The sequence below is a fragment of the Phaethon aethereus genome (assembly GCF_964289735.1).
Source record: "Phaethon aethereus genome assembly, chromosome: 3".
Lineage (NCBI taxonomy): Eukaryota > Metazoa > Chordata > Aves > Phaethontiformes > Phaethontidae > Phaethon > Phaethon aethereus.
The window spans coordinates 1,858,692-1,872,858 of record NC_138576.1 but is presented as its reverse complement, the minus strand read 5'-3'; the positions used below and the strand labels follow the sequence as shown (position 1 = coordinate 1,872,858).

At 42.9% G+C, this 14,167-nt stretch overlaps 1 protein-coding gene across 1 annotated transcript in view; it reads left to right on the top strand.

The window, feature by feature from the left end:
- Window positions 1-14,167, top strand: part of ELP3 (elongator acetyltransferase complex subunit 3) — a gene marked incomplete at both ends in the record, with an annotated part of 97,658 nt that overhangs the window by 44,371 nt on the left and 39,120 nt on the right. The window contains one exon of the mRNA XM_081997980.1: window positions 12,988-13,181. Within this exon, the coding sequence (XP_081854106.1) occupies window positions 12,988-13,181 (194 nt within the window). The remainder of the gene's footprint in view (window positions 1-12,987; window positions 13,182-14,167) is intronic.

The window sequence follows — 14,167 nt, the reverse complement described above, 5'->3', positions numbered from 1 at the left end:
AGCATAACAGATAAGACTGATTTCGCAGTTCCTCACGTAGCAGGTGGTCGGAGAAAATAATTAGAATAATAGCTAGAATAAATCAAGGACTCAGCGGGAATAATGGAATTGTTACCAGAGCAGACACCTCATTCTGTGGAATGCGATAAACACTCAGCTTTGCTGTTGTAGCATGAGAGAGATGAGGTGACTCTAGGGGTAAATGGTTGGGAGGATTCATGAATCACACTTGCCAACAGGGTTACCAAGCAGAACTTTGGATTTAAGCAAAAACTTTAGGAGGCTGAAGAATTCCCAGGATGCTGTTACTAATTCCTCATTCTGTTCCTGCAGAGCCACTGAGTGGCAATAGTGTGATCAACAAACTGCATCTGCTCTAGAATAAATATTACTAAGCTAGTAACATTTATTAATGGGGAAGATATTGCTATGTTTGCCTTTATTTTATTTTGTTTTTATGGTATTTGCCTAAGCATGATTTACTGTTGCTGTTCTTCTTGGTCCTCCAGGAGGGATGGCTGTAAGCCCATCTCAAACAACTTGAAAGACCCCTCGTAGGTTAAATAAATCTGGAGAGCAGAAAAAAGGGAAGAGAACAGGGAGGAGAGCCAGAAGATGAGAAATTTCAAGTGTGGGAAGTGTCAGGGGAAGTGTCATAGGAAGTTGCTGGCAGAACCCTCAAGCTCTGAAGGCACGTGGGAGATAGTGAATGCTGCCCGGAAACATCGGATAGGCCTTCAGTTGCTGAGGAGCTCTTTTCTTGAGGAGATCCTGTGGCTTCACTCTGTCCATCTAAAGTCTCATATAAATAAAATGATGAGGGTAAAAGCATAGGCAGGACCATTTAACGGTCAGTATTGGAGACAAGTACCAGACTGAAGAGATTTTTGGTTCAATTCAGCAGAGCCATTCCTATGTTCTTTAAATAAAAATGCATCATTGAATGATTTTAGTCTGATGAAAATTCCTTTTCTTACAGTCATGTGTCAGGCTGTTTTTTTTCTGAAGGAACTGCAAAATAAGCATTTCCCAGAAACAGACTAATTTTAGTGAAATGCCTGATGCATCTATGGTCCAAGTGTAAGTTATGCAGAGGGCCACAGTCTCCTTGGGTGTGTTGGACACGAGAGAGAAAAATAATGGTCAAGTAATGTAGTGGGTAATATGAGTGTCCTTTCTCTTTGCCATGTATTCGGTGTTGTTGTAAAACTTTAAATACTGCTGTATCACCTTTAGCTGTAAATAAGGAGATAGTTTTCCTGAGGGCTCTCATTTTGTTCAAGGAGATGAAATTCATAATGAAACTAATATATTGCACCTCTATCAGGAGCTTTTAATAACTGTAATAAAAGACAGTTAAACTGTGATCTATATTGATTTTTACTCTTTTGGGAAGACAATTATCTGTGTTTTTAAATACAGCTCTGAAATGTTTAGTGGAGTAAATGATTTTCCTTTCAATTCCTACTAAACATCTCATTGAAACACTATTATTGGCAGGTAGCCAGCATTACCTCTGAAAATTTGTCTTTTTTCTTCATGGGCACATTTACAGAAACAGATTAGGCGGAATTTAATGATCAGCTCTTCAGTTACTAGAGCTTCTCTTGGAGTCTTAGTAAATGTTACAGCTAAGAAGCTCTTCACTTTGGAAACAATTATAGTTTCATGAATTACGGCCAACGCCGTGGTAATTTTTATGTTAATGAGAATCATGGTAGTAAGGAACAGGCTATTTTTAGAAACTATTTTCACAGATAATTGCACTCATATTTCTGTGGATAAAATATCTAGAGAAAGCCCCAGTGCGTGCTCACGTCTGCAGATGGTCAAATTGTGTGCACAAAGCATCTCTCCCTCTCCAGTGTCTGTGTGGAAATAACTTTTATTTGCTCACTGGGTGTGTTTGCTGCGGCTCCGGGTACATTTCCTATAAAGCACGTCAGACTTCTCTCTGATATGTGCCACGCAGGGAAGAAGCAGAAGTTTAAAGCTGCGGCCCTTGGTGTGACGATGTGTGGGAGCAGAATAGCTGAATCAATTGAACAGTACAGGTAAACTGCGTCCCTTATCTTCTGCATCGTTTGGGGATCCATGCATAATGTGGACAGGGTGTCACAATTTAAACCCAAAAATGCAAAGGATGGGAGTGTAAGTAGCAGCATGATCTTTGCTACGTTCCACTCTACCGCGTAGAAACAGTACATACTGCTGTCCCATTAGTATGGACATGATAAATTGCAAGGCTGTGTGGAAAAACTGCATTTATTATGGGTCTTGGATTGCTTCCTTTGTCATTCTGAATTAGTATTTTGTCCGCACACACATTTTCCTCCAGCATGCCAGCCGTAAAAGTTATGATAATAACAATCACTACCTTTAAAAGAGCCTCCCATTCAGAAAAAAGCTCTGCTAAGGTATAAAGGTACAGTTGAGACCCTTTCTCTACCTGAAACAAAAGATCATTTCTGTGCTTAACAGTCCTCAGACAACTGTGGGTTGCATAGGCTCATGCAGTTGCTCTGTGTATTCGAGTGGTGGTTTTTCAAGCCAGCATTCAGAAATTGTTTTCGGCGGCTCTTTCACCAAGGCCCCTTGCTGCTGAAGTCAATAATGAGCATATGGCTGGGAACATACAGCCAAATGGAAAGGAGCGCAGGAATAAAGGGATGTGTCTTGGACAGAGAGTGCAAATTTGCCAGACATTTAGGCAGACAGAGCATCATTCAGTAAAATACGTATTTTACCACGAAATAGCAGCAGCAACTGAATGCTTGCTGTCAGGGTGGATAAACCATGATGTCCACATTAAATCTTTGAGGACTTAGTTGCAGGGTTCTTAATAAAAAAAACGTACTGGAAAAGCATAATGGTTTTACTGTGAACATAAATGAGGGAAGCTTTTGCAGGGATGAGTAGGGTGGGAGAGAGCACATACCTGTATTGATGCTCCTTACGGAAAGGAGAGGTCTGATGAAGGAGGGTTAGATTATCAAAAACATTATGGAATTGCTGGACTCAACATTTTTTAGGGTAGAAGACGTGCTTTAGAGGGATCTGTGTTACAAAACGTGTGTACTTAAGACAGTGAAAAATGTTATATTTCCCATAGTTAGTCCTAGGGAAAAGCTGACCCTCCCAGAAATATAAAGACCAGAGTTCTGTGCTTAGTAAAAGTGAAGGTGAAACTTCACAGCAAATTGATTGAGGAATTCTCATGGGTTTCTCCAAAACTGCGTAATAAATGGAGACTCACTTGGAGCACCTGCAGGACTAAGCAGATGGGACTGCTTGGTGCAGTGAGCACAATCTGGAGAGATTTGTCTTGGTGTTTGGATAGATACTGTGTTCAGGAGTCAAAACCATGCTCCAAGGTCATGCTGCTGATGCCCAAGGCCCCTTCCAAATGTGAAATGTCTCTTTTAATTATTGAGTTGTTTTATAGCAATGCCAGGGACTGGTGCAGACTAGGATCTCCTTGCACTAAGTTCTGTGCAAACTTGGAGAGAGCAACTATCCAACAGAGTGCTGGACTGGAGGTAACCTGTAGATCCTGACAGTCCAAGGGTAAAAAGAGACCATGGGATGGGAGGCAGGCATGTTCCCTCTTCATCTGGCAGCAGCAGTTTCTTATACCATGTAGAGAATTAGGGTGTTTATGACACTGAGGTGCATAGTCTTGGCAAATACCTTGCTGAAGGCAGCTTCACATCTGTGGACTAAATGCTCCTGTCGATTAGTTTGTCTCCACCGTAACTGTTGCTTTGCGCCCCAAGAGCAGTTTGTTCCTGGGTTTAATGTGTAATGTGTCCTTGCTGAAGCTGAAGGCTGTGCGGATTCACTTGTGTTAGACACTTCTGGAGAAGTTCCCTTTGGCCACGTGGATTTGGGGTTTTTGAGGCTGTTGGGGAAGGGATGAGGCATAACAGCCTCCTGCAGCTTGAAGGGTGAATTACAAGGTCCTTTACACTCTTCACTCTGAGCGTTAGCAGGCAAATCCTTTTTTCTTATTTGACATTCAAGGTCTACATATGAGGCATTATAGAACATCCTAAAGTAAGCATATAGATTATTCCATTAACCAAAACCATGCCTTTTTGTTAATATGCACTATTGTAATAGTTCCGTAAGACATATCCAGGTCTTCGGTGATGTGCTAGCGAAAGACTTCTTTAGTATTTCGAGACCCTTCCTTTAGGAATTTAAAGACTAGCAAAATGAATATGCAAAATTAATAGAAAACAAGCTTTTCTGTTTCACCTACAGTGCATTACCGTGCTACAATCGCTGATGTGCTGTTCTTCTACGCACTAATATATACTACTGTTGAAGAGATTTGGAGGCAGATGGGCTAAAACCAGATGTTGTTCATCATTGCAAAGCTGACCCTCTTATAGCAGAAACGTTGGGTTTTATGTCATTATTTTCTTGGCTTAGTAGTAATCATATTTATATACTATGTGGTGAAATTTGACAGTTTGAATGTGTCAGGAACTGAAAGGATTTTATTATGTAGCTGTTGATAGTCACGAAAGTTGTAACTATTAACTGGAAAATGGTCTTTCCTCCCGTGATCACAGAGTGCTTTACAGGTGTTCTCAGGAGAGCTGGAAATTTGGATCATCTGCTTTAGAAACTTTTTGCCCCTTTTTCCCATCTGTAGGAGATTTTGTCATGAGTGCAGTCATTAAGCAGAAGTGACTTGATTTATCTCTCCTCTACATTAACCTTTGAATCAATAGAGGTTCATGACACACTATATAAAGTAACATATGCATTTCAGAAGAGCCTAATTAAAAATGTTGCTATGTCATACTGTGTTTGCATCAGACATCACTGATTCAGCAACAGGGTTTACTAATTGCGTTGTAAAGTCACTCCTCCAAAGAACATTTGAATGGACAGAAAGTGTTGCTCTTTGAGGACAGACAACACCTGATGGACCTCATATATATATCTACTTGGCACAAGTAATATCAATGTTCCATCTTTCTATAAACCCAAGGCAACTTTGGGAATTCCCCAAATTATATTAGAAAAATGTTTCAATTGTATTTTAATTCTATGTATTTAAAATAAGTGTCAGGTAAAGATACCTTGAAGAGTGGGTGTGCATGCAGTCAGTGGAACAGCAAGCTCCAGCTTGCCGCAGATGAAATGCTAGAAAGTTTGCTTCCCTTTCGGGGAAGGGAAGCAGGGCTGATCTGCCTTATCATCACCGAATGGTCTGCATTGCGTTCGGGATCATAGAATCATAGAATCTTTGAGTTGAAAGGGAACTTAAAGGTCATCTCGTCCAACCCCCCTGCAGCGAGCAGGGACATCTTCAGCTGGAGCACATCGCTCAGAGCCCCGTCCGGCCTGACCTGGGATGTTTCCAGGGATGGAGTGTTCACGTGTGCTCTGCTGGTTTTGCACAGTGTGTATATGATTGCAATATGTAACAAATATGCACTTATAATATGTAAATACAGTAAATATGATTCTTTTTCATCATTATCCCACTGAGTGGTAAGCTAGATCTGGAATCTTCTCATTTAGCACAAGTCGGAGTCTGCAAGCAGATGATGTTCAGAGCAGCTAACAAGGAGTATCTTACTATGTTTTGGTAACTTAATAGGAAGTCTAAGGTCACATAATTGAAAGATATTGATGTTAAGTGACTTTAAAATGACCACCTCTCAGCTTGCTGTTGGGACTGCCTTTCCCTTCTTCCCAGGTGACAACTGCTGCCTGATGATGTGTGTGCTCCCAGGCAGCTCCAAAGGCAGTAAAAAGGCACAATTTACTCTATACGTCTCGGTCAGTAGGCCATTGTCAGTATCAGTGAATGCAGATCCTATCCTTACATTTTAATTAGACTAGCGTTTACGAGAAAGAGGGGAAAATGCAAATTTCAAGTTAAAACGGAGCCACATTTTTGAGCCAATGCATATAATTAAACTCCTAAGTGATTGTTCGTTCCCTGTAGAGTTGAAAGTGTCATTCAATGCAGTAGCTTTCAAGTGCTACCAGTATTCATAGTTATAAATAATGCAGCTGATGGAGCTAAGGAATGCTGTAATTTGGAGAGTTAAGATAATGTTAATCTTAATGTAGTCGGACATTAATTTAATCATCTGTTTAATGCAGGGACTATAGTAAAGGAACCAATTCAACAATCAGGTTGAGTGGCACCTGACTGCTAGTGGACGGTCATTAAAAAATAGATTTTGGTGACCTTTATTTTTTAACAAACCCTGAGATTTTAGTAAATAGCTTTTAAAAATTGCTGCACTTGTCCTGCAGCTGATATCTCCTAGAAGAGTTGAACATCTTGAGAACAGGAAGATGAAAGATGGCAACTGAATCTTTGGTCTGTAAAAAGATGAAGCGGCATCCCATATAATAATATTTTTTTCTCTTTTTGAAGAAATGCAGCTTTTGGGTGCCTTCAAAAGATGTTTCTAATTTGTTCAGTAATTAAAGTGGCCAGTAAAATCAGCACAAAACTGCAAGGTATATTTTAATTGGCTGAGTTATGCTATTACCAAACTTGAAAATGGGACCAAACCACTGTGTGGTTTCATGATCCCAAATCATATGACCTTTCTGTTGCAACTCTGAACAGATACATGGGTGACTAATGGGTTTTCTGTTTATAAAGGTTATCAGAAATGTACATGACAGTGAAATATTTGAGTTCAGGACTTCATCTCCTGATTCCGTCTCCTCTTATATTCTGATCTTTTTTTTGGTTCACGTAGTGTTAGGCTGACTTTTGGTTTTCAGCTAATGTCTGTTTTCTTGGACAGTAATTACAATGTCAGGCAATTTTTAAGACTCAAAGCAATTGATGGGACTTGGACAAAAGGATTCCATCATGCGCTTTGATACGTCTGCCTTGATGGAAAAATCAGTGGCTTCTTGGCATCTAAATGACTAATTTTACACCCATTGGACCCTGATTATTCATAGTGGTAGTGAGTTTATGAGGTGGTGGATGAATGGATCCTATAGATGCCATTAGCTTTAATAACAGGGAACTTCTACAACAAAGGCATATGCTACTAAAATCAATTACTGTTCTCATAAAACATGTTAGTGGCTAACTTGTATAACCTTGCAGACTGAATGTGCGTTGATGGGATCTTATTAAGATTCATTGTTTGTAATTCGCAGAGCAGCTGTTCTTACAAGTAAAGTATGTTTAATGGAGCTCAGGTGAAGCAAAAAAAAAATTGTGAATCCAGGGTTCTCTGGTTACACATTATGTTACTTACCATGAAAATTTACTCAACCTTTCTCTAATACCACGTAAGTTGGGCAAGGTTATGAGAAACGTTATTTTAGAGGATAAAAGGTCCGTGTTTATGAACCTCCAGGTTATTTTAAGTTTCAGCTTATCTGAATTTATCTCTTTTTTTAATTACAATTATGTATGATAATCTCTCACGTCCTGGCTATCATCTACACACACAAATTTAAAATTTTACTCTAGCATCCATCTTCATTATACGAGATGTTAAATGCTAGATGGCTTACAGTCTTTGGCTAGAAGGGAGAAAACTTCAAAGAAAATGGGTTTAGTAGCTTTTGAAGTTGTATGTGCTTCCGTTTGGAGTATTCCTGCATGCCAGAGCACTATGCTGCATCCTCAAGTGATTCAGAAAGACTGGAAATACGTAAGGATCCTTTCTCTCTAGGTCATCTTTAAACTCTAACTTCACAGTGCATTAGCAGACGTGGATTTAAGCCCTGGTTGAGTGCTTGCTAGAGCTGATGGAAAGCCTCCTGTTGACTCCAGTGATGCTATGGATGGTGGTCTCTGGAAGAAACGTTGTTTTAGGGATTGAATTTGTTTTGGCAGTAAACTGTTCTGAACAGTTTTATCACTCAAAGACACCTTTTAAGGTGTCTAATTAAAAAAAGAAAAGGCTACAATTCCTATTAAAGCTTGGCGTGTGTTAGCATTTTATAGTTCCTTTGTTTCATGAGAGACTTAATCAAAACTGTTTGTAAATTGGAAGAGGTTAAGCCTTTAAATATTGGGATTTACAGAAACTATTTAAAGTTTACTGCTGGAAAAAGAGGTTCAGGGGGAAAAAAGAGACAGTGCTTTGTTATATCGTTTCAAATGAATTACTTTTGAAATAATTAAACTTGAGGAATATCTTGAGAAATAGTGTAAGAAAGAAATATGAAAATATGTTGATTTTTTTTTAATGCCAGCATTGCTGAAATATGAAGTAGCATTATCAGCTAGCTTTATATATTGACATAAAATGTGCAGCGTGTGTGAAGCGGCAAAATTCACGATGTGATTAGAAACCTTAACTTTTGACCTTGCCTTTGACTGCTGGATGGCTTTAACCTCAGTGCTGTGTTGATGCCTGCCTTTAATCTGCAATGTAAATCAGTGAATGTTTAAATATTCTGACGGGTGAATCTCATATGCTTTTGCATTCAGTATTGTTGTGAATATTAATAGATAACCTTACTGGAAGCCTTTTTTCCTTGCTGGAGTGGTTTATTTACCTTCCTGTATCTCATTGGGGAAGCATCATTGCTTCCTTACCTTACTGTCCTTCTCGTCGTCAGTGCTGCTTGGCCGTAGAGCTCCTCTTGTCAGAACAATCACCTCTTACATGATATTTTTTTATTCCTTCTTTCACAGTTGCTTTGTTTTACATTAGAGCACCTCTAACTACCCACAGAAGATGGGAAGTCTGTCCTTTTGGGTTGTTCAAAGACAACAGGATTCTGAATTATTTTTCTGACCCTATGCTACCTCATATGCTATATGACTATGGATTATACACCTGCTTCAGCTGATTGGTTTTAAATTAGTCCAGTGACTTATTTTTTTCCCCATCTCTGCATCTTGAGAATCAGATGCACAGCAGGCCCAGCACAGAAGAAGTGGTAAGAGTGGTCAGCCAAGGACAGAGCATGTCTGCCTTCTCTGACAGCCACCAGTGACAGTATTGACCTATAAAGTCCAACTAAACCGTTGGGGCAGAGGGGAGGGGACACACTTCCAAGAGATGCATTAAGCAGACGTAATGGTTCCCTGCTGTCACATGGGGGCAGATCCTGTTTCTGACCTTACTTTCTTACTGGGAGTTGGACTCGATGATCCTTATGGGTCCCTTCCAACTTGAGATATTCTATGTTTCATGAGTGGTGCTTAATAGACCACTCCATAACCCAGCCCAACACCAGAACAACCAAAAAACCCACTCTCCCCAAAATGCACGTTGGGCTCTCCTGCATCAGTGAGGTGAGTCATCCTGGTCAAGGGTCCGTTAGGAATCAGAGCTGGCACGAGGTTGGGAGCAGAACGATGTGGCTGGAAGTGTGGGCAGGGCAGGGAGCCATCACATCTGCTGCCGGCAGAGCTGCAGCACAAACCAGTCCAGAGCGCCTCCAAATAAGTCATTTATGTCCTGTCCTCAGAGGTGGCGATGATGATTTTATTGTTTCACGGAGCTGGCAAGATAAGCATGGGGTTTTTGTCTCACGCTAGCGATGTGAGATTCATGATGAACAGGAGTGCTTGTAGAATGCATAAACAGACCTGAGGAAAGGAGGAGGCCAACCTTGTATCTGCATTCACGACAAAGCGAGCACCTTGACATTGGGGTTCAGAGTTATCTTGTCTTTATCTGCCTTTGGCCAACTTCCTTGGAAACCATTTACTTTACAGATAGCGCAGCTTGATGGGATACAAGGTGCGTTACCTGTCTTGGATGCTTGGTCTTGTGTCTTGGATACTCTCTGAGGAGAAATAAGTTGGATATCCCTCCTGGAGGCTAAGGGTGGAGAACGTGTGTCGTTCTTTCTGTATGAACCAAATTGTCTAGTGATTCTGTAACGAGCTGAGCGTAACGAGGCTGTGCCTGGATGGGGTTCTCAGCAGCAACTTTTGGCGCATCTATTTTGCAAAAGCCGCAGTTATCGCAAGTCAGCGAGTTGATCTGAGTTAAAACAACTCTGCAAAATTTAAAACAAGTACCTCCTCCTCGTGTTTTTTTTTTATTTATGAGGCCATCCGGGACTTACTGCTCCTTAAGCCAGCAGTGCTGCTGGGACAGTGATGGCTGAAGCTTCATCAGACCCTGAATGCAGGATTTCACAGTTAATTTTGCAGCAGCAGCAGCATCATGGACTTTATCCATCGTCCAGATCTTGTTTTGTCTCTTAAACTGACTCAGTTGTCCCTGTCTCTCTGTTAGTGAGGATGTGTATAAATGTCTCAGGAGGCTTATCTGCTTGGAAAAGATATTTTTTAAACTGGTTTCTTTTTATCAGCTGGATTAGCTCCCTGGTCTGTTGTTCTCTGTAGCTGCACAGCAGGTAGGGTGGCACGGCAGCGCGGGCGTGCAGGGCAGAGGCTGCTGGGGCTGGCCGCAGGCTCAGGCAGGGAGTCTGCCGTTCCTCTGACCTTGCTCGCCTCCTCCCATCCTTGCGCTAGATCTAGCATGTATTCAAGTCTGTGCAGATCCATTTTGGTGTGCTTAAGCCAGCAGCAAACTGTTTGCTGCTTTTTATCATGTTGAAGTAGGATTTTGTGAAGCACAGGGAGCCAACAGAGCCTCTTAGTGCTGCCCAGGTGGGGAGGTCCTACTCCCAGCAGGCTGCTAATGGCACTTTATTCCAACACTGAGGATTGCCGGAGCACTTCAGCAACTGGTTTAACACCCAGCAGTGGTGGGAAATGCAGCAAAAAGTCTGAGTGGGTCTGGGCCACGTGGACATGTTGAAGCACTTCAGCAGAGTGCTAGTGAGCACCAAAGCTAGCACAGCAACTGATGGGACCAAAACAGCCTGCCATTAACTCAGCTTAACAATTACATTGTTTTCAATTACTATGAAAATACCCTGCTGGAGAATCACAGAAGGGTTTGGGTGGGAAGGGGCTGTCAGAGGCCATCTAGTTCCACCCCTGCAGTGAGCAGGGACATCTTCACCCAGAGCAGGTTGCTCAGAGCCCTGTCCAGCCTGACCTGGGCTGTTTCCAGGGATGGGGCATCCACCACCTCTCTGGGCAACCTGGGACAGGGCTTCACCACCCTCGTTGTCAAAAGTTTCTTCCCTCTTTTAGTTTAAAACCATCACCCCTTGTCCTGTGGCTACAGGCCCTGCTGAACAGTCTGTCCCCATCTTTCTCCTCAGCCCCTCCAAGCCCTGGCAGCTGCACTAAGGTCTCCCCGGAGCCTTCTCTGCTCCAGGCTGAGCCCCCCCAGCTCTCCCAGCCTGTCCTCCCAGCAGAGCTGTTCCAGCCCTCGGAGCATTGCTGGGGCCTCCTCTGGCCCCGCTCCAGCAGGTCCATGTCTCTCCTGTGCCGAGGGCTCCAGAGCTGGACGCAGCCCTGCAGGGGGGTCTGCCCAGAGCGGGGCAGAGGGGCAGAATCCCCTCCCTTGCCCTGCTGGCCACGCGGCTTTGGGGGCAGCCCAGGACACGGGTGGCTTCTGGGCTGCGAGTGCACATTGCCGGCTCCTGTCCAGCTTTTCACCCACCAGGACCCCCAAGTCCTTCTCCATGGGGCTGCTCTCCATCTCTTCATCCCCCAGCCTGCGCTGATACCAGAGGTTGCCCTGACCCAGGTGGGGGACCCTGCACTTGGCCTTGTGGAAGCTCATGAGGTTCACATGGGCCCATTCCTTGAGCTTGTCCAGGTCCCTCTGGATGGCATCGCGTCCCTCAGGCATGTCAGCTGCACCACTCAGCTTGGTGTCATCTGCAAACGTGCTGAGGTTGCACTCGATCACACTGTGTCATTGATGAAGATATTAAAGAGTATTGGACCCAACACGGACCCCTGAGGGACACTGCTCATCATTGATCTCCATCTGGACATTGAGCCATTGACCACTACCCTCTGGATGCAACCATCCAACCAATTCCTCATCCACCCAACAGTCCACCCATCACATCCATCTCTCTCCAGTTGAGAGAGAAGGCTGTTGTGGGGGACCATGTCAAAGGCCTTTCAGAAGTCCAGACAGACGACATCAGTAGCTCTTCCCTTGTCCATAGATGTGGTCACTCCATCATAGAAGGCCACTAGGTTGGTCAGGCAGAACTTGTCCTTGGTGAAGCCATGCTGGCTGTGTCGAATCACCCGGTGCGCTTGATCCCATTGTCTATGTCATTGCTAAAGATATTAAACAGTACTGGTCCCAGTATGGACCCCTGAGGGACACCCCTTGAGAGGGATCAAGCGGTGGATTTCAAGCGTGCAGCAGCCTAATCCAATATTGGATGTGGCCTGTAGATGCTGTTATAATGAGGGCCATGTCATTGCTTAAGTCAATTTTATGGTTGCTTCGTTCAGGGTGCCTTGCCTGGTTTTTGATTTTCTTTTATTTTTTTGTAACTGATTTTATTTTAATTGTCACTACTGAAATTTAATCTGCAAAAAAACAATGTCGTTGTGTACTGCGCGAGCTAGTGCTGCTCAATTTGCAGTTCTCTGCTGGTATTTAGTCATAGAAGTTAGCAGGAGATACAGTTTCTCCTCCCGTTCTCCGGGTTTGTTCGGAACATCATTGTAGAATAAATCCGTTTTTCTTCATTGCTATTCAAATGATGTGTCCCAGACACATTGATTAATCTCTAAATGTGGTCTGCTGAGATGGAAGATAACTACACTCATTTCTATTGTTCTAATTCTGAGCAGAGTCTGTTACAATAAATGGTGCAATATCTATTGAATTCGAGCTGAAAGGTAGAAGTAATGTACAGATTTGACTCGTGGCATTGTCATGTGTTTTTTTTTTTCTTTAGTGGCCTGCTCTTTAAATCCAGAACATACTCTTTATTTCAAAAAAATGTCGTAAACTGATAAGCACTGGCAACTCAATGTAAGCCAGTAATTCTTAAAACATGCTTACAATTGTCTTTTACAAAATCTGTCTTTAAATTAGTTTTGTTGGGGCACTGAAGCCTCAGGAAATGTAGTTTGTTTTGCTCTGACTTGCATTTTTTGTTCCGCTTTTGCAGGAGTTTTTTGAGAATCCTGCTTTTCGCCCAGACGGCATGAAGCTCTATCCCACACTAGTGATCCGTGGCACTGGTCTGTACGAGCTCTGGAAGACTGGAAGATACAAGAGCTATCCCCCCAGCACTCTTGTGGACCTGGTGGCCAGAATCCTGGCCCTTGTCCCGCCATGGACACGTGTGTACCGTGTTCAGAGGTAATTTTCTGTTGTGGGCCTTGTATTGCTGCGGGTGAAGTTTCCTATATTTATTGCAGGAGCTGCAAGGCGTGTCATTTTTTTTTGGCTATAGAGACTTCCTTTCTTTCCCTGTGGGTGTTGCAGGGTTGTCATAAACATGCTATGGTCATGCCGTTATTTCCGGCACTCACCTCCCGGGGCGGTAGATAATACTTCCATTTAGCACTGCATCTTCAGTGTGGGGTCTTCCTTGGATTATTTTTCTTCTGTTATCTCCTCCATCTGTCTGATATTAGGAAGGGAGGCTATAGCATACTTGCCTATTTTTGCATGTGCAGACAATACTCAGTTGGCTTCCAGCTACGTGAGCTGGAAACAGTGCCAGTGCCTAGCTCCCCAGAAGCACGCAGAATGAGAAAGCCTTGTGCATTAGACCTCAGCTGCCTGGACTTCTCCAAGGTATTTGATTTTGTGCCCTACCAGAAATGTGACGGAGCGGGGATAAGCAGAGGAACGTGGTAGAGAGGAAAGTGGCTGAAGGCAAGAAACGCTGGGTGGCTTTGACAAAGGAAGTATGGACTCAGGATTATTAGTGGAGTTTCTCAAACATCCATTTAAAAACTCATCTTCCTCAAAATTGTATTTATTTACAATGACACAAAAAGTAAGAGGGCACTGAGGAAGCCTCGCAGGGCTGGGAAGCATCACTGAAAGAGAGAGGATGCACAAGCAGCATCTGGTGGTCGTGAAGCTGGAGTGATAGAGATGGGATGAGATGTGGTTCAAGGAAGTTTGAGGTCAAATTCGGCGGGGGGGTTGCTGCAAACCATGAGATCACCATGTGAAAATAGCAGAAGAGGAAAAGTTCTTAATGTCTTGGTCTGTAATATGAATAAGCCACTGGTGAATGCAGCTGTGAAAATAATTTTTTTCAGGATATCTCTTTTTAGAGACGAAAGTATTAATGCAGCAGCCAAGCAAGGCTTTGGTAAGACCTTGTCTGG